At 47.7% G+C, this 14480-nt stretch overlaps 2 protein-coding genes across 15 annotated transcripts in view; both read right to left on the minus strand.

Moving 5' to 3' along the window:
- Positions 1-810: 810 nt before the first annotated feature.
- LOC119093194 (zinc finger protein 260) lies at positions 811-9849 on the minus strand. Its single transcript, XM_037216111.1, has 4 exons — positions 9761-9849; positions 3919-4017; positions 3513-3608; positions 811-2543 (listed from the first exon to the last, which is right to left on the minus strand). The coding sequence occupies exons 1-4, from the start codon at positions 9762-9764 to the stop codon at positions 811-813; spliced, it is 1932 nt and encodes a 643-aa protein (XP_037072006.1). The 5' UTR covers positions 9765-9849.
- A 2115-nt stretch (positions 9850-11964) lies between these two features.
- The window catches only part of LOC119094508 (zinc finger protein OZF), a 10199-nt gene continuing 7683 nt past the window's right edge, over positions 11965-14480 (minus strand). For all 14 annotated transcript variants that reach the window (XM_037217654.1, XM_037217632.1, XM_037217625.1 and 11 more), the window contains one exon: positions 11965-14342. In XM_037217654.1, coding sequence (XP_037073549.1) covers positions 13138-14342 — 1205 coding nt within the window. In that variant the 3' untranslated portion in view covers positions 11965-13137. The remainder of the gene's footprint in view (positions 14343-14480) is intronic.

The following is a 14480-nucleotide window of genomic DNA, read 5'->3' on the forward strand; positions in this document are numbered from 1 at the left end:
AAACGAAACTGGTTTTCGCCTCGCACCTGACCTTATGTGACCTAAGGTCAATGGATTAGTCCCATTCCTAACTTTGGTCACAGTATTTAAAAGTCTCTGAGATGTATGCGGTCGTGCAACACCCCACTGCAGCCAAGGATTAAACGATTCCCACGGAGTTGTCTTCCATGACGCCAATAGCCTGACTATGAAACATGTCGGCATACGAAGTTACATGGTGCCACTAATTTTTGATAATTATTTAAACAATTTTTATAACTTAAATAATGCGACAAACGGCATTTCTTAGGCAGCAAGAGATCGGCTTTTTAGTTGGCTACCATTGCGCAAAGTTTAGCGCTGCTAGGTTGTCCCATTCAGAAGTTGATTTCAAACGCATTCGAAGAGCGAAGTTGATCGCAACACCAGGACGCGTGTTGATAGCTAAATAATTTTTCACCGAAGTGAACTAACGTGCGCCGTAAATTTCGGATATTACGACTGAATGGTTTCTAACTGGTATGGCTCCGAATGTGCACCGTAAGATTCCTATTGGTACTGAACGCCTTACCACAGACATGAACACAACGGTCTCCCACCGGTGCGCGTGTCCGTAGATGCTTCGTCACAATCCCTATCTGAATGAACGACTTGTCACAAACTTCACACTAAACGGCGCCTCTCCTGTGTGATTACGGAGGTGAATATTAAGGGTTCCGTGGCGACTGAACGCCTTCCCACAGACCTCACACCTGAACGGCTTTTTATTTGTGTGAGTACGGAGGTGGCAAGTAAGACCCCATTGTTTGACTGAAAGCCTTTCCACACACATTACAACTGAACGGTTTTTTCACCTGTGTGAGTACGGAAGTGCCTATCAAGGGTTCCATGTTGACTGAACGCCTTCCCACAGACCTCACATCTGAACGGTTTTTCACCTGTGTGAGTACGGAAGTGCTTATTAAGGGTTTCATGTTGACTGAACGCCCTCCCACAGACCTCACATCTGAACGGTTTTTCACCTGTGTGAGTACGCAAGTGCTTATTAAGGCTTTCATGTTGACTGAATGCTTTTCCACAGAACTCACATCTGAACGGTTTTTCAACTGTGTGAGTACGGAGGTGGCGAGTAAGGTCCCCACGTTGAATAAACGCCTTCCCACAGATCTCACAACTAAACGACTTTTCACCTGTGTGAGTCCGAAGGTGGCAAGTAAGGCCCCAACGTTGCATAAAGGCCATATCACAGACTTCACACTTGAACGGCGCCCTACCTGTGTGAGTACGGAGGTGGTTATAAAGAATTCCATGTCGACTGAACGCCTTCCCACAGACCTCACACGTGAACGGTTTTTCACCTGTGTGAGTACGGAGGTGGTGAGTAAGGTACCCATGTTGACTGAACGCCTTCCCACAGACCTCACATCTGAACGGTTTTTCACCTGTGTGAGTCCGGAGGTGGCAAGTAAGGCCCCAATGTAGACTGAAAGCCTTTTCACAGATCTTACAACTGAACGGTTTTTCATTTGTGTGGATCCGAAAGTGGTTAGTCAAGTTGGCATGCAGCCTGAAAACCTTCCCACAGACCTCACACCTGAACGGCTTTTCACTTGTGTGAGTACGGACGTGGCAAGTAAGACCCCATTGTTGACTGAAAGCCTTTCCACACACATTACAACTGAACGGTTTTTCACCTGTGTGAGTACGGAAGTGCCTATTAAGGGTTCCATGTTGACTGAACGCCTTCCCACAGACCTCACATCTGAACGGTTTTTTCACCTCTGTGAGTACGCAAGTGCTTATTAAGGCTTTCAAGTTGACTGAACGCCTTCCCACAGACCTCACAACTAAACGGTTTTTCACCAGTGTGAGTACGGAGGTGGTTATCCAGGGTTCGAGGTCGACTGAACGCCTTCCCACAGACCTCACAACTAAACGGTTTTTCACCTGTGTGAGTCCGGAGGTGGCGAGTAAGGCTTCCAAACTGACCGAACGCTTTCCCACAGACCTCACAACTAAACGGTTTTTCACCCGTGTGAGTGCGGAGGTGGTTTTCCAGGGTTTGATGCCGACTGAGCGCCTTCCACAGACCTCACACCTGAGCGGATTTTCACCTGTGTGAGTACGGAGGTGCCGATTAAGGTGCCCAGGTCGACTGAACAGCTTCCCACAGATCTCACAATTGGAAAGCTTTTCACCAGTGTGCGTCCGACTATGTTCGGTAAAACTACGACGGCATCTCAGTAACTTCCCACAGACTTTACAACTGAGCGGCTTGCTGTTAGCCTGGTTCCCCTGATCATTTGGCTTCCGGTCTGTGTGGATTCGAACATGCAACACGAGGGTATCGCTTCGCTCCAATAAAATGTTGCAAAATGTTGACTTCATCGAGCGGTCAGACTCTTCAGTCTGACTTTGAGCGCAATGTTTGTTTGAAACGATTCGATGATCCGGAAGGGCTGAGCCAAGCGACTTGTCTTGGTGCTGGCATTTGTCTTGCTCTGAGACACCATCTTGATAGGAACGTTCGAACTTGCGGTACTCACAACAAAAGAGAACAGCATCTGAAAACACAGGCGTGGCGGTAGATCAAGAGCGCCGACTTTCGCCATTACTTCAGGCGCACTGCTAACGTAAAGCTAATGGAGGGCATGCAACGTTGCATTGCCGTGACATCGAGCACGAACATCCACGTGACACGTGACACGTGACATCACGTGACATCTGCACGTGACATCCACAGCGTCTTGAAAAAATTGCACCCTTCATAGAGGTGACTGCGCCCTCTTGTACCAAATTCAACCTCAATGTTTTTACCGGTTGCGTGGTCACATGTCGCACAGTGCTCTTTAAAACACGGTTGCAGAATCTTAAAGAAATAACATACCATTCATGTCGCTACGATGCAACCTGCAGACTCAACTCTCGTATGGAAGGACGGATACTTTTCTTGGCTCAGAAATTCTTTTAAGTGTGCACTGTTGCAATTGCAGCGTTCTTATACCTTATCGTAAAGAAGTTGTTAATCATCAAACTCGAAGAAAGAAAGCAACACACCTGTTCAGGGACCAAGTGTTAATACCATCCCCGCTAAAAAGGCATACACACCGGGTTGTTGCTACTTGGGGCTCATGCTTCAGACCGATCCCGCGGAAATTGATTGGGGTAGGCTGCCTTGTAGTAGTGGCAACTCCAGGCTTAGAAATAGATGGTTCATTCCAGTGGAAGAGCTAGCGACCAAACTAAGAGCATTTTCAGGAAAATTCCAGCCACTTCAGAATAACGACCTTTTGAAGACTTCAATGTTTTCAAAATCGAGCTCGGCGCACTTTTTCGCGCCGCCTCATTTCTCGCCGACCAGAGACGCATGAAACCATACAATCGAACCAACTGGACGTCCTCAATGGCCATGCTACATCATGGGTCAAGACAACTTTGACAATTACTTATTTGTAGCTGGAGTACGTCAGCACGAATCGTGACATCAACGGATAGCAGTCGCCGCATCAACGGACTATGTCAAGGACGTATACCTGCCGTGCGAGATGAGAAGCCATTAGCTGCCTTCAGTAGATCCTCATCTGAAGCCGACAATGCCAAAGGATCGGGCTTAATATCATGGGGAGCGTCTGAAAAAGTAGCATCATAGATGACCACAAATCATCATGTGTGCCACATGTTTTGCAGCCATTTCTGCTGGACTGGACTGGACTTTCTTGGGGAGTGAGAGACCGCCTCTGCCTTCATGATAAATGCAAGCAAATGGTGGATTACGAACGCAAATGTACTGGTCTGACTGCGTACGACCCGAGCAACAGGAAGTTTTCATCCCTGACCACGTTCCGTTCGCCACACCAAAGATAGTGCGTAGTTCTCCTTCACGGTGATACTGATGCCGATCCGTACGACCGCTTTTCAAAACCTCATCTGAATTCGTACCTAATATCCCAGCCGAGCCACCGACCGCGCTGAAGGCATCCACTTGTGCAGGCGAGAGTGTCAGCGGATCTGGCTTGATATCAGGCTTGACATCGGGACCTGCAGAAGTATTCGGAGTGAGCGACAGCCAAAATGGCTCTAGGGTCAACAGTTCCGTTAGCACAGGGAATACAGCATGAAAACATATAAATATTGGCATGTCTTAAAGAGGAGAGGGTAGCCATTAATCATAGCCAGGTTAATTTTAAGCCTAGCCAGGTCCTGAAGTCCTGTTCTATTAACGTATTGTACGAGTCCACTTTTATAAAAGGTAAGAAAAAAACGAAATTTTCCCCTTCTTTTCATAACAACTACGGGGCACTCAACTATTTTTCCTCTGATCCGCCTGGAAATGCACAGGAGACTTTAATACCAGGAGGCAGGTGACTAATGGGGGAGGAAGGGGGGGGGGGGGGGGGGGGCAGGCGGATAGAGAGCGTGGAAAAAGGAGATCCGTCGTCCTCACAGTGAAAAGAATCGGCAGAACGGCGTTGCTGTGCAGATATGTTGGGATATGCAGCTGTGCCAGCATACTGCAAGCCACCAGCACCATCGTTATCATAATCATTATATACTGAAGATGATGAGACGTCATCACAATACTCCTGTTCCATGATTATCGAGGTGATTAATATCTCAGACATTAATTAAATTCACTCTAAATATAAGCTAACCTTTTACACACAAATACAGCTTAAAGTTAGCCCAAAATTTACTCTTGAAGCGTCAGCTACCAATACGGGATGGCAATAAAACAGCAACATTTCCAGAACATCTTACCATCTTACTTCAAAACATCATGGCTCCGAAAATCACGGTAGACGTCGGTCAGACGTCGATCTGTCACACTGACGGCGCGATACTGACGCATCAAGGTTATTCCGACAGATAAACAAGCGTTTGATTTTCTAACTTGGAGTCTGTGCCGGAGCTGCCCTCTTGCCCCGCCCTTATTGCGATAGCCATGCTGCACTCAGTGGAAATCTTCTCCCTCTTGTCTTATCTTAATGTCAGCCGGAGGGGGAAGTGGTCACCTCCACCTGGACCGTGGTCCACCTCCCAAGAAATGCAAATTGCGAGTTCTGAAATGCATGCGGAGAGGTCGATGACAGAGTTGTTACCAGATGGTAATGTAGTATGCGTGTTGCGTCGTGTTCAGCACACATAAACGTTTCAAAACCAGCATTCCGCTTATATTCTTCTGTCCGACGCCTGGAACATTGCGACGGCCGGTTTAAGCGGATTTTTACCACACATTTCGACTGGACGTTATCCTAAAGTACTTGTGTTAAACATCTCACTCGAAAAAGGAAAGAATACACCTGCTCCGGAACCCAGTCTTAATGCCATGTCTGCCAAAAGACACACCCATCGGGTGGTTGTTATTTTGGTCCACACTCCAGACAGACCACGCGGTTACGTGAGTACCCCGTCAGACAGCGGCCAAATGATGCTTGATTCGAAGGAAAGCTGCCCTGCAAAAGTGGAAACTCCAGGCTGAGAAACAGATGGGTCATTCCCATGGAGGAGCTAGCGGCGGAGCTAAGAGCCACTTTCAAGGTCATTTCAATCACACCATAGCAATTAACTTTTGAAGACTTGAAATCCTTTCGATATTGTGCTAGGCGCACGCGAACGGCTGCAACCTGTTTCGTACCGCCTAACTTGAAGACGACCAGCCATTTAGGACGCCATATGAACTAGACACACATTCTGTCCCCTCAATGGGCAGATAATGTTCGGGGAAGACCAATATCGCAATGACTTTTCGTCGCTAAAGTGCGTCCGCGCGAACCGTTACATCAACGCGGAGCAATCGTCGCATCAACGGACACTTAAAAATTCATACCTGCCGTGGTAGATAAGCAGCCATTTCTTCCTTTCAGTTGATGCTCATCTGTAGCCGACAATGCCAACGGATCAGGCTTGATATCATAAGTGTCTGACAAAAAGGAAAATAAAAAACAGCATTACCCACAGTCAGTCCGTGGACACAATGAAAGAACCGCAAAAAGGACTGTGTTGTTGTGCAGAGATGTTGGGGCGACGCATTATTATTATGTTGCTTTTGCGGACATGCCTTTCATATATACACATACACGTTACACATTCTTACCTTCCATAAGTGGAATATAGGCCAGACACTACCCCAAGATCCTTTCTGCCTTGAGTTTATAGTAAATAAAGTGCAAATGTAGGCGTTAAATGACTGCATAACATACATTGCCGGTGCTCTTATCGTTACAATGACTAAGTGAACTCTTTTTAAACAAATAGAGCTCAAAAACTTTGTCAGAATTTCCATCTGGGTTGTAGACAGACAGCAAGGATTCCGTGAATGTAGATTTCAAACCAAAATGGGTAACATTTCGTATTAACATGGCCAGGTCATCACAGGCTCGGCGCTCGCCCCCGGGGTTATTTGCAGTGGCCAACGCCGTTCGGTTTTACGAAAACTGCGACCCAAGCCACCGCTATACTACTCCCCGAGATTACGGGCGCGCCATTGGGGCTTTGTGACGCACCAGCTGCTTGGGCCATGTGGCGCCGCAAGCCTCTCACCCAGCCGGAAACGGCGGGCACCGCGGGAAACCGAACCCCGTATCTTCGGTGTCTCAGACGCCGCAATGGTACCTTTCCAGCATATTTGTTTCGCTCGTCGATTGCGCAATATCATGAACGTTTTCAGGGAAACATGGGATGGCCCTGTGCGCGCCGAACTCATTTCGACCCCCTCCATTCAACGCTAATGAGACTACTTATTTCTTTCCGATAAAGGAATCCATTCATCACCATTTTACGGGGAACACTCGTTCCCGGTGAAGGACTGAAGCAGCATTCCATCCCACCGCGGTATATTTTCCTTCCGTCATTCCGGCGACACGGGGCGGCATCCCCCAGCGGATTCGGAGGCTCTCAGACGGATACGTAACATCACATTGGTCCACTCCCTGACATGGCGACCTTCTACCCGCGCAGTTGACTTCGGATCGACGCATGAACCATCATCGACGCCACAACATCCCTGTTCGACGCAGGTCATCAAATAATTGGCACAAAGACCCCGGTTGGGTTTAACGGGGCCCATGCTGGAAGATTGGAGGGCCCACCGCTCCGCACTGAGACCATGATTGGCATATGATTTTTCTATTACCCCCATGTGGGCACTCATCATAAGTTCTCATGCTTCTTCCAATTCTCAGAGCCCCGACCAACGCAATAGACACTTTGCCATTGGGGCTCCCACCCCCGTCCCTGTTGAGCCAATCTTCCCCTGGCCGATTTGAGGCCCCTTGTTAACACAGAAAGCCTTGTTAGGCACTGTGGGTCCCTGAGCGATAAAGGGGCGCGACCAATATAAATCGCGGCCCGACACTGTTCCTGCTTGGGAAATGGGCCCCCTGATCTCGGATCAACACGCAGCAGACTGTTCGTTGTTTGTGATCTCTGGCCGAAATACAGGAACGCTCTATCTCAGGGGTCCCTATCGATGCAAGAGATCATTCAAGATCATGGCCCCGCGGGCGGGGTTCGCTGTGACGAACAGCCAGCCGTTCGGACCCTTCAGTCATACCATCGGGCCCTTGATCTTTGGTCTTGAGAGACCCTTCGGCCTCTCTTGGGGCCCCCTCAAACACCGCTCCGACATGCGGCCACTCAATCAATTTTGAGCGAAGTACCATGACGTAACCAAACCATGACACACTGAGGGACGCATTTACTAAACAGCGAATTGTACTGTCTTGAGCAGTCTTCGCCAGTTACGAGAAGCATACCAGTTAAGAAAAGCATACATACATATAGTTACAAATGAGCTTGTTTCATCTTATCTGGTGCTTGTTTCAGTATCCTCAAACGTGAAACCTTCCATTTATATGTAAGCGAGATGGCGAAATAAATGCTTTTAGACACATCCATGTCGTATAAAGAATCGCAGACTTTTATATGGATTCACATAAATTGCATCAACCCTGACCCTGCTAATGAGGGGACGATGCACTCTAACCATCCCCCTCCCCCCTCCCCCCACTTCCGAGGTTTTTAAAGATATCTTTCTGGAACGTGCGATCGCGCCGAATGGTTCGGTATTCTATGGCCATTCATGGTGTGTGTTTTGGCATCAAAATGTTTTTCTATCAGTCTGATTTCTGAAAAGTCAAGTTTTTGTCGGAATACTGCATGGTGGTCCACGGCCGGCGCGGGCGGCAGACGGCAACCGACGTATCCACCGATGGCTCAAGGCGGCCCACATTGTTGCGGCAAAAGTACTATGCATAATAACCATGTGTTCTGAACACATCCAGTACTTTTTTATAAGGTCAGAGTAAGGTCAAAACCAACCTGTTTTATTGCTCTAGGGCTTGCTGTATGAGATAGTTGCTAGTGCTCATTTCAAATTTACTGATGGCAGGAAACACACAATACACTTTCCATGGTCTTCTTAGATGTCAGAAAAGGTCATTGACCTAAAATGACCCAGGTCAACATTTGTCTTTAGAAACACATTGCCTGGTGTTACCTTTGTTGTGTATTCAAGTGCAAAATTCAGAGCAGTCTTGTATGATTTGTGTTACAATGACCTTCAAAAGGTCAAACAAGGCCACTGACCTTAAGTCAGCATGTGACCTTTTCCTTAGAAACATTTATCTAAGTTATGAGGGCACTTCAGAGACCAACCTGGAATTTGACCTTGTTTGGCCTTATTTGACCTGAACATCTTGGCCTAAGAACCTCAAACTTGAACTTGAGTGAGTCAAGTACAGGCCAACCCACCCTATGAATTTGGTGTCCCTAGCTCCCTTAGGTCCTGAGATCTCAGGGGGTAAAATTCACCCCCACCCTAGCAAAGGGTATCTGGCCAGTCACCCAAGCATGTGTTAAAACTGGATATCATTACAGGCTTCGCAGAGTTGTACTGAATGAACTGCACCACTTGTCACCACAACAGTGTCCTGCAAACATAAACAACACTGTTTATTTTGTATGAGGTTTAGTAGGTTAGAGCCAAACTCCAAGAAACCAGGACATCAGTGGATGAGCCATGGGAACAATCAGATTAATTGGTAGGAACTTTGAAATGGAAAGAAGAATGACTGGAACATGCCCAAAAGTCAAAGACCTAAAACGCCATCAGGCAGCATGCACATGCAAAAAATCCACACCTTACCAAAGAAATATTATACAGACCCTGTTAGATCCAGTTAGATTCTGTACAATCCTACACCCCATCATTTGCTTACTATGATTATGCATGGCAAACCCAACTCCCCTGGTTTTCATATTCAGGCCAGGTCAAATATGCAAAACCTTCACTTATATTCCCTGTCACATTTTGTACAACTTTTTCCATGGTGTCACATTTTTTCCAACATTTTCCACTTTTCATTGCACATAGGCAATGAGGATAGATTGATTCTAACTTAGAAACAAAATTTTGACAGTGACTAATAGTGTGCATGCGCTAAAATTTGTTCCATCATGCTTCTGCTACACCTGATATCTTCATCTAAGATGGATATTTTAAAGTGTTGTTCACATCTAGAATTCAGACTAGCTGAAATCAATTTGTAATGGCAGGCATGAAAAGTAAGACATAAAGAAATACAATCAAGATGCAAAAATGGCATGTTTGCTGGGCATGACCACCATAATTAAGCACCTACCTACCATAACAGAAATTCTACACACCTACACGTGCATGCCAATCACCACATCCCAGCACCGGCATCCTAGCCTTCCCGCCATGTGGATGAAAATATGTCTGAAGGCCCTGTATTCCAGGATATATCAAACGCACACTCACCCATCAGAAAATAATGTTGCTGGTCGTTGGCTACAAAAGCTTCGCTAAGGCGATATCGTTTCGCTAGGGACGTTTCGAAATCGCCCTCCCATAACCAGGTGGGAGTAAGGGTGGTGAAACCGTCCGATGATTGTACAGACAAATTCACTGATTCGGAGCATGACGTCATTGGAGTATTTACCCGATGGGCGCTGCGCGGACTTCGCCTGGCGAAGCAACGGCTTTACAGCAGCATGCAAATAGAATATAGGCATATAAACTCTGAATCGAATACCTATTTTTAAGCTGCAGAGATGTCGACGCTGTCGAAAGACACCATTTTACAAGAAGTGTTCTCGGTGCAGATTCGAAAGAATTAGCCTTCCCTGCAACTGCATCGTTCGCACGTCTGCATGTGGGGTCCTTCAGCAGGTCCGGTTCATGCAGTAAGGCTTACTGCGCCTGCGCCTTTGATGTCGCAAGTTTCTGAGCTATCCACCCGCGGGTGCTAGCGCCTTCCAGCCAGGCCAGCCTGGAGTCTAAACCGCCTTGGATCCTGGACCTACAATTCCAGATCAGCTTGACCGGATAGCCAGCGATGCGTTGGTTCTGAGCCGAAATTGTTGTCACGGTATTACAAAATGAGGTTTCGGGTGCACAGTCCGAACACGGCTTCCCTTGTGATCTCAGCAGCCTCCACGCAGAGTCCGCCCCACGTGTTCAAAGCCTAGTCAGCCTGTCCCACCAGACTGCATGTGGGTCAGAGATGGACACCCACATGGGGCAGTCTTGGCTGCCCATTTCAGTCCCACGTGGGCATATCACGGGCAGGTAACTGGGTCCAAAAAACAGCCCACCTAGGGCCTAGATCGGACCATGCGGGAGCTACATGTGCTTCACCTGGACCTGTCCTCCAAGATCGCCGCTGTGGGATGACATCGCTTCAGTGGTAGATGGCGCACAAAACAAAGAGCGCCGTTCTTGTGAGCGAGATGGTGGCGTGAGATGGCGCTCGTGATGGCGTTCATGGTGCCGCGGGGTGATTGGCGGTGGGCGGCTATTGTGGCGCCTCTCAGCATGTGATCAGGCCACGAAGTGCCAGGGACGCGTCCGCGAAGAGTGAGTAACTAGCGACTTTAACGTTTGTTTATTATTGTTTCAAGTCATTATGTGTGTTCATAGGTGTAGGAACGTTTCAAAAAGTGTGGGGGGGGGGGGGGCAATCTCAGGGCGTACCTCAAGAACTTTTCTGGAAAACAAGCCCGAGGACCCGGAGAGGGGGAGGTAAAGATGGAGGTTATCACTCTTTATTGTAATGACTGCTATTCTAGATATGCATCTAGAGCTGTTTCTCACTGATGCACACGCTTGCCTATCCGACTCATCTATGTCATTCGAGAAATAAGGCTTTCCAGCTTCCCAAGGTAATTCGTCCATTTCAACGTTGCCTGTCCTGGGCAGCCGAAATTCCACGAGCGGGTATTTCGTCGTCCACAATGACGTGATCTGTTTCTGGGTGTACGCAGGGGGTAGCCAGAGCCTTGCTAGGAGGAACATAGGGTTGACAAAAGCCCCCTTTATGGTGATCCCCCTACATTTTTTTTATTAGCATTTGAGTCTTACAATTTGTTGGCATGGATCACCGCATGGCCAATAGAATGGCGGAAACTCACTAATGCTGTTATGGTGTCATGGATGCTTCGGCGCCTTGAAATGGTTTTCCCGAACCAGTTTGCACATTTTCGCGGGCGCGTTGCTAAGAGACTAGACAAGTGTAGGTCTTTAGGAGATGAATAGCTGGGCTCCTACGTTATCTTAACGCTTTCCCACAGACCTCGAATCTGAACCGGTTTTCACCTCCGTGCGTTCAACCACTTCTGATCAAACTACGTCTCCGTAACATCCCACCGGCTACAGCTGAACGGCTTGCGTCCTATATGGTTCCAAACGTGGTCAGTTGGCTTCTGGCCTGTGTGGATTCAGACATGCAACGTGAGGATATGGCTTCGCGTGGGCAACATATTGCGTACACATGACACCTGAACGACTTCATCGAGCGGTCGGACGTATCGGGTGAGGTTGAACACATTGCTTGCTTGAAACGATCTTTTCGTCCGGCAAGGCCGAGCCAACCAACTTCTCTTGCGGCTGGCATTTTACGTGCTCCGTGAGACCATCTTGATCGGAACACTTGATTCAAATTCATCTTTTTCAAAACATCTACATAATTCACAATACCTATATATTTCAAAATGACTCCATACTTCACTGCATCCACATATTTCACAATATCTACGTCCTTCACGTCACCGAGATCGAAACTTTCCACAGACATACGTTATGACAAGCTCCACGGGCAGCGTTCTAAAATAAGTGGACACGAATGTGAGCGTGCATATCACTCGTAGCAACAAGTTTTCCGTCAATGACCCTAGTGCGGCTAGAATGACGTCAAAAAGACGTCATTTCGGTGGGGGAGGGGTCGATTTGCCCGCTGAAACCACAATAACTAAGGGAATGAGGTACTAAATTCCCCCACACAGATAGGGCCTGCATGATAAGGTTAAAAAGGCGAAACTCATTAGCGGTGTCGAAAGTTCTCTCAGACCTCCCCATGTTACTACTTTCAACCTGGATAATTTTGCTGGCAAAAATGGAATGCTATTTCCAAGTCAATACATTTATTCGTCCTTTACAAAATAAGTAAACAGAAGCTTGCAATCGTCTTTTGACTTTTAAATATCAAGTAGCATCAACGATTAGGCTACGAGGTATGCTCCTAAAAACAAGTTTGAGTGGGATCATTCCAGGTCAGTGACTTTCCAGACCTGGTAATGGTCAACATCTTTAATCGCCTTCCTGTAATAAAAAACTCGAAAAATAAAAAAACGAAACTGGTTTTCGCCTCGCACCCGACCTTATCTGATCTAAGGCCAATGGAATAAGTCGTAATCCAAATTCAGTTACAGTATTCAACAAAACCGTCTGAGATGTACGCTGTCGTTTAACACTCCGCTGTTGCATAGGATAAAACGATTCCCAGGGAGCTGTGTTCCATAACGTCCGCAGCCTTACTTTGACCTGTCAGGGAAGCGACCTTACAAAGTGCGACTAAATTTTCGGCACCCAAAAATCGGCTATTCAGTTTACTACAAGTGTAGAAAATTTTAGCCGGCTATATTGTGCCGTTCAGAAGTTGATTTGGTGATACATTCCAGGGGTTACGCTGGCCGTATATCAAATCGCGCGTTATGATAGCTAGATAATTTTTCACCAATGGGAACTGACGTGCACCGTAAAGCTCCACCATTTTCTAGCTGGCATGTCTTCGAATGTGCATCATAAGGTTTCCATGGGTACTGAACGCCTTCACACAGACATGACAACTCATCGGTTTCTCAGCGGTGTGTTCCAAGATGTCTTGTTAGGATCCATACCTGATTGAAGGCCTTCCCACAGACCTCACAACTGAAAGGTTTGTCACCTGTGTGAATCCTGAGGTGGCGAGTAAGGCTCCCTTGCTGACTGAACGCTTTCCCACAGACCTTACAACCGAACGGTTTTTCACCTGTGTGAGTCCGGAGGTGGTAAGGAAGGTACCAATATCGACTGAACGATTTCCCACAGACCTCACAACTAAATGGTCTCTCACCTGAGTGAGTTCGCAGATGGCAAGTGAGCTCCCCACGGTAACCGAACGCTCTGCCACAGACCTCACAACCGAACGGTTTTTCACCTGTGTGAGTCCGCAGGTGACGAGTGAGGCTCCCTTGTTGACTGAACGTGTTCCCACAGACCTTGCAACTGAACGGTTTTTCACCTGTGTGAGTCCGGAGGTGGTGAGTGAGGCACCAACGTCGATTAAACGATTTCCCACAGACCTCGCAACTAAATGGTGTTTCACCTGTGTGAGTCCGGAGATGGCGAGTGAGGCTCCCACGATGATTGAACGTTTTCCCGCAGAACTCACAACTCAACGGTTTTTTGCGTTTGTGAGTCCGGAGGTGGCGAGTAAGGTTCCCATGGAAACGGAACGCTCCCTCACAGACCTCACACCTGAACGGTTTTTCACCTGTGCCAGCGCGAAGGTGGTGAGTGCGGCCCCCATGTTGACCGAGCGCTTTCCCAGAGGCCTCACGACTGAGCGGTTTCTCACCTGTGTGAGTCCGGAGGTGGTTAGCGAGATTGCCATGCCGACTGAACGCCTTTCCACAGATCTCGCAATTGGAAAGCTTTTCACCAGTGTGCGTCCGACTGCGTTCGGCCAAAATACAACGGCATCCCAATACCTTCCCACAGACTTTACACATGAGCGGCTTGCTGTCGGCGTGGTTACCGTGATCAGTCGGCTTTTGGCCTGTGTGGATCCGAACATCCAACGCGAGGGTATCGCTTCGCTCGAACAAAGTGTCGCAAAATGTTGACTTCATCGAGCGGTCAGACTTTTCACTCTGACTCTGAACGCAGTGTTTGTTTGAAACGTTGCGTTCATCCGGAAAGGCCGAGCTAAGCGTGTCTTGGTGCTGGCATTTTACTTGCTCAGAGACACCATCTTGATCGGAACGTTCGAACTTGCAGTATTCACAACACAAGAGAACAGTATCTGAAACAAAGGCCTAGAGTTACACCATAAGCGCCGATTTCCGCCATTCCTTCAGGTGCGTTGCTTATGTAAAGCTAACGGAGGGTATACAAAGTTGCATTGCCGTGACATTGAGCACGGACACAGTCACCGCTCTTG

This window comes from Pollicipes pollicipes, unplaced genomic scaffold, assembly GCF_011947565.3.
Source record: "Pollicipes pollicipes isolate AB1234 unplaced genomic scaffold, Ppol_2.1 Scaffold_1600;HRSCAF=1878_pilon_pilon_pilon, whole genome shotgun sequence".
Lineage (NCBI taxonomy): Eukaryota > Metazoa > Arthropoda > Thecostraca > Pollicipedomorpha > Pollicipedidae > Pollicipes > Pollicipes pollicipes.